This window comes from Geotrypetes seraphini, chromosome 5, assembly GCF_902459505.1.
Source record: "Geotrypetes seraphini chromosome 5, aGeoSer1.1, whole genome shotgun sequence".
Lineage (NCBI taxonomy): Eukaryota > Metazoa > Chordata > Amphibia > Gymnophiona > Dermophiidae > Geotrypetes > Geotrypetes seraphini.
The window spans coordinates 185,053,576-185,072,476 of NC_047088.1; the positions used below are offsets into that span (position 1 = coordinate 185,053,576).

The window sequence follows — 18,901 nt, forward strand, 5'->3', positions numbered from 1 at the left end:
CACCCCAACACTTCCTGGAGAAGAGTGTGGTGCAGTGGTTAGAGCTACAGCCCTGAGGTTATGGTTTCAAGCCCTGTGCTGCTCCCTGTGACCCCAGGCAAATCACTTAATCTTTCTCTGCCCCAGATATATTAGATTAGGGTTACCATATTTTGAGTGATAAAACCCCGGACATATGACCCTCCTCACCCTGTTCCGCCTCCAGTCCCTCCCAGTTCCACCTCCAACCCCGTCCCATTCTACAACCAGCCCCACTTCCACAAAGCCTCCTCTCATCTTCCCCAACGAGCTTCAGCCATGTCTAGAGGGCCTGGAGCATGCGCGGATATGTGTGACGTCATCCATACATGCTTAGAGGCTCTCAATATGTAGTCAGAGCTCACTGAGGCTTTCCAAAACTCGGACGAACTGCCAGGTTTTGGAGAGTTCATCCAGGAACCCGTACAGTTCTCTAAAAAGAAGACAAGTCCAGGTTTTCATGGACATCTGATAACCCTACATTAGATAGATTGTGAGCCCATTGGGGCAGATAGGGACAATGTTTGAAATACTTGTATGTAAACTGCTTTGAGTTTGGTTATATAATTACAAAAAGGTGGTCTACAAGTCCTTTTCCCTTCACCTTTACAAGGAACATTAACCACAGGCTTACACATTTTGTTGTGGAAAATCTTGCTTTTATGTTGATAAACACAGCTGCAGCTGTGGCAAAATTAAAACATAACAGCACTGCATACAAACTGATCTTTCCGACAGCTGAGTAATAACAAATACAACACAGGCTTAACTTTTAGACACCATGTCCCACGCCTTTTTAAAGCAACTTTTCAATAATTTGGAAAACCAATATTTCCGGGTATTAGCCATTAAAGCTGTACTATCAATTTAAACATTGAGCTTAAAGGCGAAGTTGTAGTAACCTACCAGTTCATCAGAGAAAATATAATCCCCCTATGTAGCTTAAATTATCCCAGGAACCATTGAACCTCTGAAGTTCACTGTGGTCTTTACAGTTATTCCGAGAATACTTCTTTCCTTGCCCAGCCATTGAAGCTATGTTGCTAGTTGAAAGCAGGAACAACAAAATCCACCAGATAAAAGGCCCCAGTGAGAGCAGAAAAGCAGGTACAAAGGAAACAGCCGGGGAGACAATGATCTCGATCTAAACTTTATTCAAAAAGTGCAGTGCAACGATCGATAGTGGTATAGACCCGACACGGTTGGAGTTTCGGTCAAGAATGACCTTCTTCTGGGGTCCGGTGTGCTATGATCCACTATGGATGAATAATTCGATAAAAAATACAAGGTACGGTGTATTAGAAGTGTTGCTGATCAAGCGTGTTGCCACCTAGTCCACAAAGAAGTCATTCTTGACCGAAACTCCAACCGTGTTGGGTCTATACCACTATCGATCTACTGTGTATTTCTGTATTGGTTGTTGGACTGCACCTTTTGAATACAGTTTGGATCAAGATCATCGTCTCCCCAGCTGTTTCCTTTGCTAGTTGAAAGCATACTTAAAAGTATAGCATCAAACTTTTGGATAGGCCTCAGGCTGCTCCTTTTATTTATCCCAAACAACATGTGAAGTACTGTACAAAGCAGCTGCCAAACCACTATGATAAGCCAACCCACGACTACCTGCAGCAGTGATCTTTCCTTGCCGAGGATCCCCCACAGTGCCAAGACTAAACCTCTGCAGCTATGCATCTCAACTGAACCTTGCCTACGGAGAATGTGGTATAATGGTTAGAAGCTATAGCCTCAACACCTTGAGGTTGTGGGTTCAAACACAAGCTGCTCCCTTTGACCATGGGCAAGTTACTTAATCCTCAACTGCCCAAGGTACATTAGATAGATTGTGAGCCCACTGAGATAGATAGAGAAAATGCTTGAAGCACCTGTATGTAAACTGCTTTGAAGGTAATTATATAACTACAAAAAGGCAGTATACAAGTCCCAATCTCTAAATCCCCATGTCACTGACAAAAATGTCCATGCCCACTTTCACCTACCTATGCAAACCTGGGCAAGTCTCAACTAAAAGTTCATGTGCAACATAGCTAACCCTAATTATTTACATACATTTAAAAATCCACTTGATCAACTTTTTTCAGATTCTCTCCACAACCATATGAGATTTAGCTTTCCGTAGGATAATAGCAGACCAAAGGCTATGTGTCAGATAGAAGTAATACTCCCTCTATGGACTTGGCAGGTGCATGCAAATTTTTTTCTCATGTAAGCGGCAAGTTCTAAAAACTATTTTTCGTGTGAGCAAAAATGTCCAAAAACCAAGAATTTTCCAGATTTGAAAGTGTGTGAGCGACACTCCTAGAATAAATGAGCAATTGCTCACATGCTCAACTTAGAGGGAACATAGGATAGAAGCCCAATGATGGCAGGCACGGTCACTCTTCAATTGATAAACCAGTTGCACTCTATGTGAGGCTGTGATATCATTATCTCCTAGATGGATAATCATCACAGCTGGAGATGTGTGCGTAGGTCCATCGGGCATGGGGTATGATCAGCATAAGTTGCCCCTAGATCATGCCCCTAAAACTGTCAACCCAATGCTCTCTTATGAGCTCAGAAAACGAAGGAATCTCCACAGATTCAGACAGGGCATCAGTGTCTAGAGTTCCATACAGGAAACTGGAGACTGGGGAAAAACAAAAACAGGAAAGGAAAATGAGGAGAAGCAATTAGTGTCAGGAGGAGGGGAGGAAAAAGTGAAATATGATAGTCAATTGTCCTGGAATACTGTATCCAACACTGGTCGCCGTACATGAAAAAGGACATAGTACTACTTGAAAGGGTCCAGAGAAGAGCGACAAAAATGGTTAAGGGACTGGAGGAGTTGCCGTACAGTGAGAGGCTAGAGAAACTGGACCTCTTCTCCCTTGAAAAGAGGAGACTGAGAGGGGACATGATCGAAACATTCAAGATAATGAAGGGAATAGACTTAGTAGAGAAAGAGAGATTGTTCACCCTCTCCAAGGTAGAGAGAACGCGAGGGCACTCTCTAAAGTTAAAAGGGGATAGATTCCGTACAAACGTAAGGAAGTTCTTCTTCACCCAGAGAGTGGTAGAAAACTGGAACGCTCTTCCGGAGGCTGTTATAGGGGAAAACACCCTCCAGGAATTCAAGATAAAGGTAGACAAGTTTCTGCTGAACCAGAACGTACGCAGGTAAGGCTAGACTCAATTAGGGCACTGGTCTTTGAGCGGACTGCTGGGCACGATGGACCACTGGTCTGACCCAGCAGCGGCAATTCTTATGTTCTTATAACATAAAACATAAACAGCTAACATAAAACTTGTAGCAGCTTGAGTGCCAGCAACTAATGGAACTTAATATTCTCCTGTTCCATACAGTAATAAAATATATATGTTCCTTCTGTTCACTTTGGGAATATCTCCTAATGCACTATCATGCTTGCTTACATTTGTTTTCTTGGTTATTTTCTTGTCTTTTTCCTCATTACCTTTTAATTTTTTCTCACATTTATTAGTGTTTGTCTCACTATCCATGTCTTCCCATTTTCCTTAGAGTGTGCAGCAACCTATTTGAAGGGCCAGTGTCTTCCATTTCAATCACAATACCTGTGGATACTTATACAGTCTAAGCATTCCCTGAGTGAACCCAGGGCTGGATTTATATATAAGCTAGTCAAGCTACAACTTAAGAACATAAGAACATAAGAACATAAGCAGTGCCTCCGCCGGGTCAGACCATAGGTCCATCCTGCCCAGCAGTCCGCTCCTGCGGTGGCCCAAACAGGTCACGACCTGTCTGAATCACCAGAAGGGGCCCCTTGCCACCTTGGTTTCTCATTAAAGTCCTATCTTCCCATCAAAGTCCTCACCCTCCGGTCTTGGCCATGCACGACCTGGTTGGCTTTCTATACTTATTACCTGGTTAGCTTTCTATACTTGTGTTACATCCCAGCACCTCTCTGAGTATCCCACGATCCCTTTATCCCTCAGGAATCCGTCCAATCCCTGTTTGAATCCCTGTACCGTACTCTGCCTGATCACTTCCTCCGGTAGCGCATTCCAAGTGTCCACGACCCTTTGGGTGAAGAAAAACTTCCTTGCATTTGTTTTGAACCTATCTCCCTTCAGTTTCTCCAAATGCCCCCTCATACCTGTTGTCCCCCTCAGTCTGAAGAATCTGTCCCTATCCACCCTCTCTATGCCCCTCATGATCTTGAAGGTCTCTATCATATCTCCCCTGAGCCTCCTTTTTTCCAGAGAGAAGAGCCCCAGCCTATCCAACCTCTCGGCGTATGGGCAGTGTTCCAGCCCTTTTACCAGTTTTGTTGCTCTCCTTTGGACTCTCTCAAGTACCGCCATGTCTTTCTTGAGGTGCGGCGACCAATACTGAACGCAGTATTCCAGATGTGAACGCACCATCGCTCGATACAATGGCATGATGACTTCCCGCGTCCTGGTTGTTATGCCCCTCTTTATGATGCCCAGCATCCTGTTGGCTTTTTTTGAGGCTGCTGCGCACTGTGCAGATGGCTTCAGTGATGCATCCACCAGCACACCCAAGTCTCTCTCAAGTCTGCTATCTCCCAACAATGCCCCCCCAATTTGTAGTTGAACAACGGGTTCTTTTTCCCTATATGCATGACCTTGCATTTTTCCACGTTAAAGCGCATTTGCCATTTGTTGCCCAGTCTTCCAGCTTGTCCAGGTCCCTTTGCAGGTCCTCACACTCTTCCCTGGACCTAACTCTGCCGCACAGTTTGGTATCGTCTGCAAATTTTATAACCTCGCACTTTGCCTCCTTTTCCAGGTCATTGATAAATATGTTGAAGAGTAACGGCCCCAGCACCGATCCCTGTGGCACACTGCTTGTGACTCCCCGCCAGTTAGAATATTGGCCCTTTACTCCGACCCTCTGCAGTCTACCCGACAACCAGTGCTTGATCCATCTGTGCACATCCCCTCCCACCCCGTGGTTCCACAGCTTCCTAAGCAGCCTTTCATGTGGCACCTTGTCGAAAGCCTTTTGAAAATCGAGGTAAATGATGTCTATGGGTTCCCCATTGTCCACCCAACTGCTTATTCCCTCAAAGAAGTACAGAAAGTTCGTTAGGCACGACCTTCCCTTACAGAATCCGTGCTGGCTAGTTCTCAGTAGGCCATTCCTCTCGATGTGTTCGCAAATGCCGTCCTTGATCATAGCTTCCACCATCTTCCCTATAATTGAAGTCAGGCTCACCGGCCTGTAGTTCCCGGGGTCACCCCTCGATCCCTTCTTGAAGATAGGTGTGACATTCGCCAATTTCCAGTCCTCTGGTACCTCTCCAGTTTTCAAGGATAGGTTGCAAACATGCTGGATTGTGCCCGCTATTTCTTTCAGAACCCTTGGGTGGATCCCGTCCGGGCCCGGTGATTTGCCGCATTTTAACCTGTCTATCTGTTTGAGGACATCCTCCTTACTTACATCTATGTGCTCCAATTTTTCGGCCTGTTCCCCACTCATGAGCTCCTCTGAGTCCGGTATATTAGATGTGTCTTCACTCGTGAAAACCGACGAGAAGAACGTGTTCAACCTCTCAGCTACCTCTTTATCCTCCTTAATCACTCCCTTCCTATCCCCATCATCCAACGGCCCCACCTCCTCTCTCGCTGGTTGCTTTCCCTTTACGTAACTGAAGAATGCCTTGAAGTTTTTTGCCTCCCTGGCCAGCCCCTCCTCGTATTCCCCTTTTGCTTTTCTAACCTCTCGGTGGCATTCCTTTTTTGCATTTCCTGTGCGCCTGGTGATTTTCCTCCGTTTGGTCCTTTTTCCATCTCCGGAAGGATACTTTTTTGTCATTTATTGCCCTCTTTACTTCAGTTGACATCCAAACCGGGTCCTTTGACCGCTTGTTCTTGCAGCCTTTCCTGAAACTGGGGACGTACATTCTTTGTGCTTCCTGCAGGGTGTCCCTGAATAGGGTCCAGGCGCTTCCTACAGTCTCCATCCTAAAGATGTTTCTGAGCTTCCTCCTCACCATTTCCCACATAGCAACATAGTTCCCTTTCCTGAAGTTGAGCGCAGTTGTTGCGGTCCTCCTTACTAGGGCTTCATGTATTTGTAAATAATGAAAATTAAAGTGTAAAATTGTTATAATTATTGATTTTATTATTGACTACTGTTGTTTTATCTAGTAGATATATATTTATCATCTATTAAATCTAAAATGCACGTAATCATAATTAAAGAGAAGCTCGTACAGTAAATGTTACATTTTGGAGAATTGATTTCCAAATTGTCCTAGGTAGGGTTACCAGATTTTCCATCTGGTAAAAGAGGACACATGACCCCGCCCTGTTCCACCCCTGGATCCGCCCCATTCCATTCCAGTCCCCTATTCCTCCCCCAGCCCTGCCCCACACAAACGATGCTCTCCAGCCCTGGTCCCGATCTCACCAGCTTTTTAAAACCTGGACAAAGTACCGGGTTTTGAAAAGCCATCCAGACGCCAGGGAAATCCAGACATCTGGTAACCCTAACCCTGGGAGCCCTAGAGTTCCACAAGAATTAGATTATAGAATCAGAACATATGTGTGATAAAATATTTTAGTAAAATTTTGGAAATCAATGGTTTAGAGGCTACATTATGTTTAAATCTGACCCTACACAAATCTCTCTACTAGAAGTTTTGTGCCTCCTATTTTCTATGCAATCTGTAAGGCACTCTGACTGACTGATTTTGTATTTTGTTTTTCTATCCTGGCATGTTGTTGCTTTGTTTCCAAGCACAGTGGAAGAAGGTGAAACAATGAACACCCAGAGGAGCCAGACATACTCCCAATGCCCCTCCTCCCATTCAGTCCCCGGGACACCACCACTCATATCTTTTCCCCAGGAAAAGGGGAAAAACAACAACAATGTAATTTCTTTGATAATGTCTGTGTCCTGCGTGTTGTACTAAATAGGTTTAGTGATGTATGAATGTGAATGATAAACACTAGTGTGCCAGAATGCAGAGACACGTATGTTGTTGTTAGGTGCCATTGACTCGTGCTCGAGTTCAAGCGACTTGATGAATTATGGATCTAAAAAGAAATTGGTTTTGTGCTAGTCCAGAAAGGTCCTCCAGCATCATCCCCATGGTTGTTTTCAACGTGTTCAGCCATCTGAGTGCAGGTCGCCCTCTTTGCCTGGTTCCTTCGATCTTTCCAAGCATGTCCTTCTCCAGTGATCGCTCTCTTCTGATGGTGTGACCAAAATTAGGCAATCATAACTTCATCATTTGGGCTTCAAGTGACATCGCTGGTGTGATCTTTTCCAGATAGCCGCCAAAAAATTTACCATGCCTCCTTTTACATAACCGCGGCAGTATTAGCTTCGATGCTCATAGAATTCCTATGATGTCGGAGCTAATACTGCCACGGCCGACGATAAAAATGCAATAGGCATTTATATCGTCAACAGTGGCAGTATTTGCTGTGCTAATTGATTAATGTAAAACATGCCTGCTTTCCGCTCCAAGGCTTTCACACGCCAATCCAAAACTACCGCAGGATGCCTGAGCACAACTCATGATAGTGGTTTTTATCTTACGTTGAACACACATTAGTGCTTACTGCAGCTTAGTAAAAGGACCCCTAGGTCTATGTGAATGCACTAGCTGGATAATGCTTCAATGGCCATGAAGCACCACCTCCTGAAAAAAACTAGAAAAAAAACCCCCAAACATGCCAACCAACAAATTACCACAAAATACTTTAACTTGTTTTGTGGTAAGCCTTTTTTCCGGTGTTAAGTGTGTGTTAGTGATTAATGCGATTTACAGTAGTATAAGGACCTCTCAGAGTTTTAAGATGCTGAAGGAATTGAATAGGCTCAAATAAATGTGTATCACTACTGCAGTGGTCTCCAACCTTTTTCTTGTGTAAAACACCACAATGTGAATATGAGAGATCTCTGAGGGCCACCAAAAGATTTCAGATTTATATGTTTAAGCCTATATTAGTTAAACACATCATTGAAAATTCTGTTTTCATTATGCACTCTTCTTTAGCAAAACTTTGGCGTGGTTTCCACAATCTCTGTGTTTTATGGTTTCTCTAGCTTTGTCATATCATTGCAGTATCAGTGCTCCTATGGGAATGGCCTTAGGCATCTGAGCCAAACAGAGCCTTAGGCCCCTTTCCTCAGTGCATCCCAGAATGCACCGGGAAGGGTGGGCCCACCATTTTGAAGTGGCAAGCCAGCCAGAGAGTGTGAGCATCCCTCCAGCTGGACTTTCAACTACAAGGTATGGGGAGTTGAGGGGTGGGGATAGAGTTAGGGGTGGAGGGTGGGGGGCCTGCAGACTTGGGGGGTATCGGGGTGTTTCTTGTTCATGGGGTATTGGAGGTTCCGGGGGGGTTGGGAAGGTGACAGTAGGAGGGAGTGGGCATCCCTCCTGCCCAGCTGCTTTTTGAAGGGTTCAGGGTAGAGAATGACACAGTGACAGAATTCATCACCGTTCCTGTCCCCACAGCTAACCGTGAGAAACCATCCCATGTCATTCTTTAGTGTCTATCTCAACCTCAGTTCTTCTACACCAGCATTCTTCGATGCAAGGCTTGAGGGTCAGTGGTTGTGCCCATTCATACTCTGATTCTTCCATCTCTCCTTAAAGAATTACATGGGGATGGTTTGCCTCAGTTATCCACGGGGATGGGAACGGTGATGAATTCTGTCACCATGTCAGTCTCTAGTTTGGGGGCTCGGGGGCAGGAGGAAGTGGGCATCCCTCATGGTGGGGGGGGGGTGTCCCTGCCACGGCCACTTAGCTGATCGTTGCAGGGGGATTCCCTTGCCACGATCAACTGGTATCTGTGATATGGGTGCCAATTACAGAATAGGGGTAGTTAGGGAGGTTTAGGCATCTGTCCCTTAGGACAGACACAATTCTGTATAGGATATCGGTGTGTGATTCTCAGCTGCTTCATAGGCAGCTGCTGAGACCGGCGTCCTATACAGAATCTGCCCCTTAATGCAGAACAGGTAAGATTGAGCTTAATGAATTTGCAGGAATTGAGGAACATTTTAGTCAACTGTTTGAGGACTACAACAGAGGACATCAGGGGCTGCATGCGGTCCTGGGACTGCATGTTGGAAACCACTGCCCTACTAGAACATGAATGCATGTATCTAGTGTTGTTGTTAATTGCCATTGACTCATGTTCGAGTGGCAGAATACAAAAGTAGATTGCTGGGCCTTCTGCACAGTATAAATTTGATGTTGTCGCCATTGTCGTATCAAATGCAATCCTCCGCCTTCAACACTGCCCATCTACTGCTTTCCAGATGGGTGGTACATCATTAGTCTGACATCTCCGCTGAAATCTGTCTGCTTTGGGAGGCCCTGCTGGTAGTGAAACTGCCAACAGCATAGCTTTAAGCTTTTCAGATGCAAGCAAGCCATAGTAGCATGACAAGCCCATGTTCCGCCACTAAAGTACATAAACACAATGAGCTCTTCCATTTTTTCCATGACTGCTCCTTCTCTCTGGAATAGTATCCCAGCTTATTTACGCGAAGAAGCAATTCTTAATCAATTCAAGACAAAGCTAAACACATTTCTTTTCATTGATGTCTTTGAGATTTAACTGCCCTTTTAAGGGCGACCTAGAATGATTTTATTTCTACTTCCCCTCCTATTGTTTTTTTCCTAAATTGTTATCTTTTACCTTAAAAATTGTAGTTCTTGTCCATTATCCTCTTGTTTCCACTCGTTACGGTTTTATGTCTTCAAAAGTCTTTGTCGCCCCCTGTCTTCTTAAATTTGTATTTTAGCTATTGTATGCTTTTATGATTTTGTACACTGCCTAGAAGGCTGATTAGGCGGTATAAGAAATTTTAATTTAAACTTAAACTTACTATGTATAAGAATTATATATGAATGTGGTGGTGTTTCTCTTATGTTGGTTGCTACCATAAGTAGTTAAGCACTCTTAAAGCTGTGTTTTGAATGATGAGTGTTGCATTACACTGCAGCAATCATGCTAAAGCAGCTCAAAGTACTATTCTGACACTTTTTTCCCCCCTGATTCCACCTGAATAGATTTAGATAAGAGTTAAAAGGAACAATGGTGACAGCTATATTACATTGATCCCAATGATTTTTCCATGGAAGGATAGGAATATAATTGCATTTTCCTTCCTACAGGAAATAATGGGAGTAATGCAGAGAAAGTGGATGGGAGCTGGATTTATTCCTGCTCCCAACAGGAGTAAATAATAATAGCTAATAATAATATCTTTATGGTTATATACCGCCACACCACAAACAGTTGTATAGTAGTAGAAACCTCAGGGAGGTAAATAAAAGGCATGCATCAAGATAGGATTAAAGGTAAAGCTTAATTAAATAATGGTAAGTATAAGCTTCCCAAACATCTTTTTCCAAGTACAGCCCAGTAACATAGCAGCTGAACATCTTATTTTGCTATAGTACATATTCAGGAAAACCCATTAATCAGCAACTGTTTACCTAGGGCTCCTTTTACTAAGCTGCAATAGCATTTTTAGCGCGCGCAGAATTTTAGCTAAACTCATGCTGTGTGGCTAGAACTAACGCCAGCTCAATGCTGGCATTAGCGTCTAGCGCGCGTGGCAATTTAGCATGCACCAAGCATGCGCTAAAACCGCTATTGCAGCTTAGGGCTCCTTTTATCAAGCCGTGCTAGCGGGGTTAATGTGCGTGACGTTTCATCATGCGCTAACCCCCGCGCTGGCCAAAAAAACTACTGCCTGCTCAAGGGAGGCGGTAGCGGCTAGTGCGGCCGGGCGGTTTAACACGTGCTATTACGCACGTTAAACTGCTAGCGTGGCTTGATAAAAGGAGCCCCTAATGTAGGTCCAAATCTCGGGGGCAAATCAAGCCCAAACCTCTTCTTCATTATCATCTTTATACTCATTAAAATAATAATGCTACTTTCATTCCCTAAGATGGAGGGATTCTGAATGCATTCTTCATAATCTGAACTCTTTGAGCATGATAAAACTTAGATATTTCTAAGTATTGTCAGAACTAAACATTTTACAATATTGCCTAAGAATGAGAACAATTAGTACAAGAATACAACAGTTTAATTCAGTCTTTGTTTCACAAGCTTTTGGATGGTTTGAAAATTGTTCGTCAGTGATGTCTCTTCACCATCTGCAAACATTGTCATTAGAAACCTAATACCACAGATTTGTTCTAGAAATTTCTTTTCATTTAGAAAACTTAGGGGAGAAGAAAGGACACTTTGCTAAAAAAAAATAATTCAAAAAAAAAAAAAAAACACCTGAGGCAAATTAACTCATGTTAATGGTCACCCATATTTGTTCTCTTAGGCTTCTGTGACTAGTGTCATGATTGTTGTTGTTATATGGGTCTTGCTGCATCTGAGTAAGTGGAACCAATGTTTCAACCATTGTACCAAGGCTTTCTTCAGGGTATGCTGTGAGGTCTGTTCTGTAGTTTGTCTTTATATAATGTGACTGGGTGAAGACCTAGCGAACGCTTGAATCCAGGTAAATTGACTGAGCATTAGTCTGGAGGTTGGTGGAGCTTTGGGTAATGACCAGAGAATGGCAAAAATCAAGTCCAACACTTTGCTTCTTGGAGAAATATAACAGGCTTTATTATACCCAAAACAAGATTCCAAAATTAAGATTCCTTTCCACAAGGCTTCACTATAAGTGCTTTACTGTCAGACACTTTAAACAACTCTCTTCACTTCAGAGTTAAAGATTCTGAATTCCCCTCCATTCAGAATAAACAACAAAACAATACTTCCTTTGCAAAATATGCTCTTCATTTTGGCTTCATTTCTGAGCACACTATTGTCCAAAACTTTCAGAAACTCATCTTAGGCTCTGGTAAGACACAGGCTTTAAACAGTTCTCCTGTCCTTTCCTCCTATTTCGTTATCCCTTTAAAAGGGTCTGCAACGCAAATTCTTTGCCAGTGGTAAGTATCCTTTAAAACTTTTACCACACTGCTATTACCTGTAAATGTTAGCCTAAGATGCTTCCTTTGAGTTTTATAAGCACTTTCAAAGGAGTAGGATATTCTATTGACATGAACCCACCCAAAATCCCTTTCAGGTTATACAGATTTTTAATACAATTTTACTACTTGGGCATTTCTTCCATCTGCATGCCTGGAATTATCTTCTTCCATCAAACACAAACCTTTATACCAAGCTTCAGTCAGGCTTTGGCAGCTGCTCAATAGGAAAAGGAAAAAAAGAAAAATAATTTTATACTTAGTCCACAGAAAATAGCAATTAGGATTTTCTCTAGCAGTTCCTTCACCAAACTTAACCACCTTCACGGCCCTTAGGCCTTCTTCCAGGCAGAGACACCACCCTCCTCAAGACAGGGTGAAACTTTAGTTAAAGCACTTTATATTTCAAACAGAGCAATGTCCCTAGGATTACCAGACATCCGGATTTCTCCGGACATGTCCTCCTTTTCGAGGACATGTCCAGGGGGTCCGAATGGCTTTTCAAAACCTGGCACTTTGTCTGGTTTTGAAAAGCTTCCTGTCAAAATAGTGTCAGGAGGGGGCATCCATGCATGTGTGGATACCTTCTGGGGGCAGGGCTGGGGGTAGAACGGGGCAGAACTGGACTCCATGGGCGTGTCTTCCACACTTTCCCCATTGCACTCCATTCGTCCACAGTCTCTGAGTTCTGGACTTCCTGCTCTGACTGGTATATTAATTTAGGGTAAATAACCTCAGGTTTAGAAAGATACCTGTTCTGCTGTGATCTCCAGTCTTTTTCTATGGTTCTGGTTTGGCAACCAGTTGTTTCTTCACTGGGCTTCTGCTTTGCTCTGCACAGCACAGCTTGAGTAATTAAGGCAAGGGTCAGGTGGCTGCTGGCTCCTGATTGGTACTGCTCTGAACAGTGGATTAGCCGGTTACCTCTAGCTTTTTGCTTAATGTTTTCTCTGGACTTTAATTCAGGACTGCACTGTTTTATTTTGCTGGATTGAATTAAACCTGTATTCCTTGCTGTCACCCTAGCAGGTGGCTGATGAGAAAAAGCTAAATAGGTTTCCTCTTTGGTTGATATTTTTTCTAGCCTTTCCTGGGCTTAGAAATAGGCTTAAGGCAGCCAGTGTTTAGCAGTTCTGGCTTTAAAACTGGAGTCACAGGGGCTTCCCTGTGACAATATGTATAGTTGTTTCTCAAACCTGATTGGCTGGAGTTTTTTTTTTTCAGGAAAGAAGATTGTGATCAACAAACTTTCCCTCCAAATTCAAATTTGTGACCGGTGGACTCCCACCTCAATATCCCACCAAAATCTCCTTCCCTCCTGAGGATACAATTAGCCTCAAACCCCAGTCAATGAGGTTTGAGTACCCACCATATATAAAGACAAACTGTAAGACCTGTATAACCAGAACAACTGTAATCCATATTGATAACACCTCCCTTAATAATATAGCTGTTGGCATATAGAGCCCTCTTGGCCCAACTAGATTACTAACTGTTTTACACAATCTCTAATCAGCCTAATCAATTGCTGGTCATCTCCCTCCCATGCTTTCATCAGCACCCTCTTTGTCTTCCCTAAGCCTGCTTAGATTCGGTTATCATTTTGAATTTGTTACTACGTAAGTTTGTATTAAACATTAGCACCCTAGCATAGTCTGATGACTATTTCTAATTAATTTTCTGAAAGGATCATTCACAATCTCTTAATTTGGACAATTATTACATTATGTTAATTGAAATTTATATTTAGCAAAGATAAGTAATACCTTTTTATCCATACCTTTGCAGGGAATTATTGCAGCAGAATCTGGGATGGCTGGTTATGCTGGGATGATGTATCTGCTGGTTCTGTCTCAATACAGCATTGCCCTGACTATTTTCAAGACTTTGATCCATTAGGTAATCATCCATGGCTTAGAATTTAAATTTTGGAGACAATTCTCCTTTTCAAAACTATTATCAATCCAACAGGATATAATCAGTGTTTTGTTGACCTGGTTTCAGTGAGATCACAGTACAGAACCAAGGAAATAAGCGGCTAGACCAACATGGAAAATGTTATCTCTTACAATGGCTAAATAAGCAGTTAAATTTATCTGTCTTAAATGTGGTAGCCTCAGAGGAGGGGTTTGATTAAGGAAGGGAAATAGGTACTATGTAAACCTATGTTCTGCAATAGGAAGCATAAATCTAACTGCTAATTTTGTGTTGGAGTAGCTGGGGAAAGTAAAGAGCTTGTGGATGGCAGACAGAGAGTGCCAGCAGATCATCATTTTGTGATTGAGGCCCAGATTCTTGAACTGGCACCAATTTTCTAGTCACCAGTAGGCGCCCATATCTCCATTAACATCGCAATCCAAATGCCATTTTTAACCAAGATTTGAGGCACATACCGGCACCCAGAAAATCGGTGCCAGAATTGTGCCTATGTAGGTTCTTTAAACTGCCGAACGCCTAAGTAGGTATAGCCAGTGCCGGAAGTGGCAGTAGGTGGCCTAAAGTGCCTATTTTGGCGCAATTCACACAAAGATAGGTGCCAGAAATGTAGGCCCAGAAAACCCTGCAATTCTGAAACCAGGGCTGATGCGTGACTGACATGCTTGTATGGCGGCCACCAATTTTGGCACTGGCTTGAGAATCCAGGCCTAAGGGAAAAAAGGGTGGTTAATGGGCCCTTTGTCTTATGACCAAGAAGGACAGTGAGCAGAGGGAAATCCTGCAGGGACAGTATGTCTCCATCAGCAATTTGCTTTACTTGGGAGGGATAGGGAAGTGTCAGTGCTCACGAGGTTCAAATGTTGTAACTGCTGAACCCTCTCATCATTTAGTGAAGAGAAGATTGGGGACATGCTTCCTGTGCCATCTGGTCTTTATTTCATGATGGGTTGTATAAAATATTTGCCAGAAGCTAGCATAGACATTATGTGGAAAATATTCAACCTGTGGCAGTCAACATTTTTTTTAAATGCTGGCAGCTACAGAAGAATTAGCTCTAGATATTTAGTACCGGGCCATATCTAGGCACAGGGACTGAATATCTGGGACTTCCATTGGTGGGGCTGACCACCGGAGCATATGGGGGTACCAGCCAACATTCAGTCAGGGCCTACATTGGACGGTTATGTAGGCCCCACCTGAATCAGCTGGGACTCACATAAATTTGCCCAACCTTTTCTAATTGATTTGAGCTCCCTCTAGCCCCTTGTTCTCCCTTCTCCCAGCCCGTGGCCAAAGGAATCACTTTCCTACCCTCACAAAGGGTCCCCCAATCCCCTTGGTCTCAGTAGAGCCCAGGACTTATCTTAGAACCTTGGTGGTCCAGTGGGGGTGATGGGGGCAACCTGAAAATGGCTGCCGTGACCTCTTGTGGCAGTCTCACAAAACTACCAAAGTACTGCAACCTGTTTTAGAATAACAAGGTAACTTCAGTCCAGTTGCAATGGAAATTCTATTCCATAAAATGAGAAGAGTTGAGGCATTGGCGTTAAGACCTTAATACAAGGATAGCACACAAAACAGGCCACCACACAAAAACATTGAATTGTTTTGCAGTATTTGTCCTGTTTTTGTGTGCTAAAACATATAGTAGTGATAGGTAGAAGTGCAAAAGTGGCATTATGAGACTCAAATGTGAAGGGGAGAAATATGTAGAAGGTGATAAAGATAAGGCTAAATTGCATAACAAATATTTCTGTTCTGTGTTCATGGCTGAAGCGCCAGGAGCAGGTCTGCAGAAGACAAAAGTGAATAGGGATGGAGGAGTGGTAGACCCTGATCGATTTTCAGAAGGTTGTGTTTGTGAAGAGCTAGTTAAAGGTAGGCAAAGCGATGGGGCCGGATGGTGTAGATCCGAGGATGCTGAAGAACACCTTGATGTTCTGGTGGCTCTGCTGACTAACCTTTTCAATGCTTCTGTAAAGTCAGGAGTGATACTAGAGGAATGGAGAAGGACGGTTGTGGTTCCCCTCCACAAAGCGGAAGTAAGGAAGAAGTAGGGAATTATAGGCCGGTAAGTCTGACTTCTGTGATAAGCAAATTAATGGAAACACTTTTAAACAGAGAATGGTGAAGTTTTTAGAATCCTATGGATTATAGGACCGGAGGCAGCATGGATTCATTAGAGGTAGGTCTTGTCAGACAAATCTGATCAATTTCTTTGACTGGGTGACTAGAGAATTGTATAGAGGCAGTACACTAGATATGGTGTATTTAGATTTTAGCAAAGCCTTTGACAGTGTTCCACTCAGGCTTCTAATAAATAAACTGAGTGCCTTCGGGATGGGCCTCAAAGTGACAGGCTGGGTCAGGAACTGGATGAGTGGAAGGCAACAGAGGGTAGTGATCAGTGGAGATCGCTCTGTGGAAAGGGATGTTACCAGTGGTGTGCCTCAAGGTTCTGTTCCTTTTAACATTTTTATAAGTGATATTGCTGAAAGACTATCGAGTAAGATTTGCCTCTTTGTGGATGATACTAAAATCTGCAATAAAGTAGACATTCCAGATGGTGTGAATAACATGAAGAAAGACCTTGCAAAGCTTGAAGAGTAGTCTGAAATTTGGGCTACAAAAACCCGAGGGAACAAAACATTTTAGGGAGTGAAGAACTTATGTGCTCGACAGAATAGCAGGACTTATGCATGATTGTATGTGATGATCTTCAGGTGGCCAAACAGGTTGAAAAGGTAACAGCAAAAGTTAGAAGGATTCTAGGTTGCATAGGGAGAGGTATGGCCAGTAGGAAATAGGAGTTATTGATGTCCCTGTATAAGACTCTGGTGAGACTTCATTTAGAAAACTGTGTGCAATTTTGGAGACCACACCTTCAAAAAGATATTAAATGGATGAAGTAGGTCCAGAGGAGGTTACTAAAATGGTGTGTGGTCTTTGTCATAAGGTGTTTGGGGACAGACTTAAAGATCTCAATATGTATACTTTGGAGAAAAGGAAGGAGAGAGGAGATATGATAGAGACGTTTAAATACCTACATGGCGTAAAAGCATAAGAGTCAAATCTCTTTCATTTGAAAGGAAGCTCTGAAATGAGAGGGCATAGGAAGAAGTTAAGAGGTGATAGGCTCAGAAGTAATTTAAGGAAATACCTTTTTTTTATAGAAAGGGTGGTAGATGCATGGAACAGTCTCCCGGAAAAGGTGGTGGAGACAAAGACTGTGTCTGAATTCAAGAAGGTGTGGGATAGGCAAGTGGGTTCTCTTAGAGAGAGGAAGAGATAATGGTTACTGCGGAGGGGCAGACTAGATGGGCCATTTGCCCTTTATCTGCCATCATGTTTCTATGTAACCTTCCTATCTTACCTGGAGATAGTTACTTTTTTACCTTTATTACACTGCTAACAGATCTTTTGTCATCTTTTCAAATCTCTAGATTGTCAATGACAAAAAAAGCCCCTCTCGAACTGACATCAGTAAAGGGTCATTTTATTCACTAGCTTTTGCTAAAGTTATTTTTGCTATTTTACATGTTTTTGTTTTTGTTTTTTTACATGTATAGAAAAAGTGACTAAGATATGTGAACCAAATGGACTCTGGTTCCAACATCCTGAAAGCAATAGGACCTGGACAAATTATACGCTGTGCAATTTGTATACAAACGACAAACTGAAGGTAGGAAATAATTATATTGCCATTTAATGTCAACGTAGCCACCTTCACTTAACAAGAGTATAAAAAAAATAACGAGAATAAGAGGCACTATATTGTTCTGTATTGTATTGTGTCTTATATTCCACATCTAACCCCCAGGCTGCAAGGCAGATTATAAATCAAGAAACCTTCTCATTGAAGAAAGTTTTAAATGCCTTTCTGAAAATAAAATGGAATTTGATGGCTATGAATATTATTCCAAATACTGTATTATCACTGTGTGCAGATCAGTAATATTTCTACAGATAAGCCATATTTATTAGCCTTTATTAAGTACTCCAACAGTGTATTTGCAAAATGTCAAGGGCAAAGGTGCAGTGGTTTCTTATCAGCACTGAAACAACAAACACAACAAAACAAAAAGAGAAATAACAATAGTTGCTCAACAGTTATACAAAACAATCCCACCACCCCTTGAATAGCAGTGTAGAAAGAATATATTCATATACAGCAAACGTCAAAGAAGAAACAGACACCAAAATTTACCTCAACCCCCAAAAAAGGAGAATTGTGCATAACAATTGTGCATAACACTAGTTGTTCACACACTTATTTGTATGGTGTACAAATCAATAAACTCTCCCTCCCCCCTCCCCCCACTATCCATGTGAAAAGATATCCATATGAAAAGATATCCATGTGAAAAGATTTTTTAGTTTTCTCATGCAACAGGTCATTTAAATCTGGCTGCACTCTGAGAAATGCATTTTTATGGGCCAATATCGGGTTGTCTTGAAATTTGTTCTTTAATTTGCACAACTGTGCTTTCAAGTTCAAAATACAATTAGCAGCCTGCTTATTTCTTTTTCTCACATAGACAATAATATCGGCTCTTAAGACTTCTTTTGCAGTCTTCCAAATAAAGAGAGATCAGATCTATGCATAGTATTATGGGGGGGGGGGGGGTTTCTCCAACAAATAGCATATATCAGACATTAGGAAATAAAATTCAATTGCATTATACAGAAATTAACAAAGGCAAATAGAAACAGAAAAAATTCTGTATGGGAAAGGAAAAGCAGTGAATTTCCTATAAGCTCACAAACTGAGGAGGCGATCTGAAGGAAAAGAGGCATAGTATTATATTGACAATATTCCAACCATCTTTTCTTCAAATATTTCTTGAAATCCACATTGTTCTATAAGTAAATAGGAAATCTCCATCTAGATCTCCATTCTCACCCCCCGTATGATCATAAACTTTCAATATCTGTAAATAACATAGCATGACCAACTGTGG

The 18,901-nt window shown here is 42.4% G+C and overlaps 1 protein-coding gene across 5 annotated transcripts in view; it reads left to right on the forward strand.

The window, feature by feature from the left end:
* The window catches only part of CALCRL (calcitonin receptor like receptor), a 227,795-nt gene that overhangs the window by 160,801 nt on the left and 48,093 nt on the right, over window positions 1–18,901 (forward strand). For 3 of the 5 annotated variants that reach the window (XM_033945195.1, XM_033945196.1, XM_033945194.1), the window contains exons 4-5: window positions 13,791–13,901; window positions 17,510–17,622. In XM_033945195.1, coding sequence (XP_033801086.1) covers window positions 13,791–13,901; window positions 17,510–17,622 — 224 coding nt within the window. Of the gene's footprint in view, window positions 1–6,766; window positions 6,900–13,790; window positions 13,902–17,509; window positions 17,623–18,901 lie in introns of all 5 variants that reach the window. The other 2 variants (XM_033945198.1, XM_033945199.1) reach the window with 2 other exon arrangements.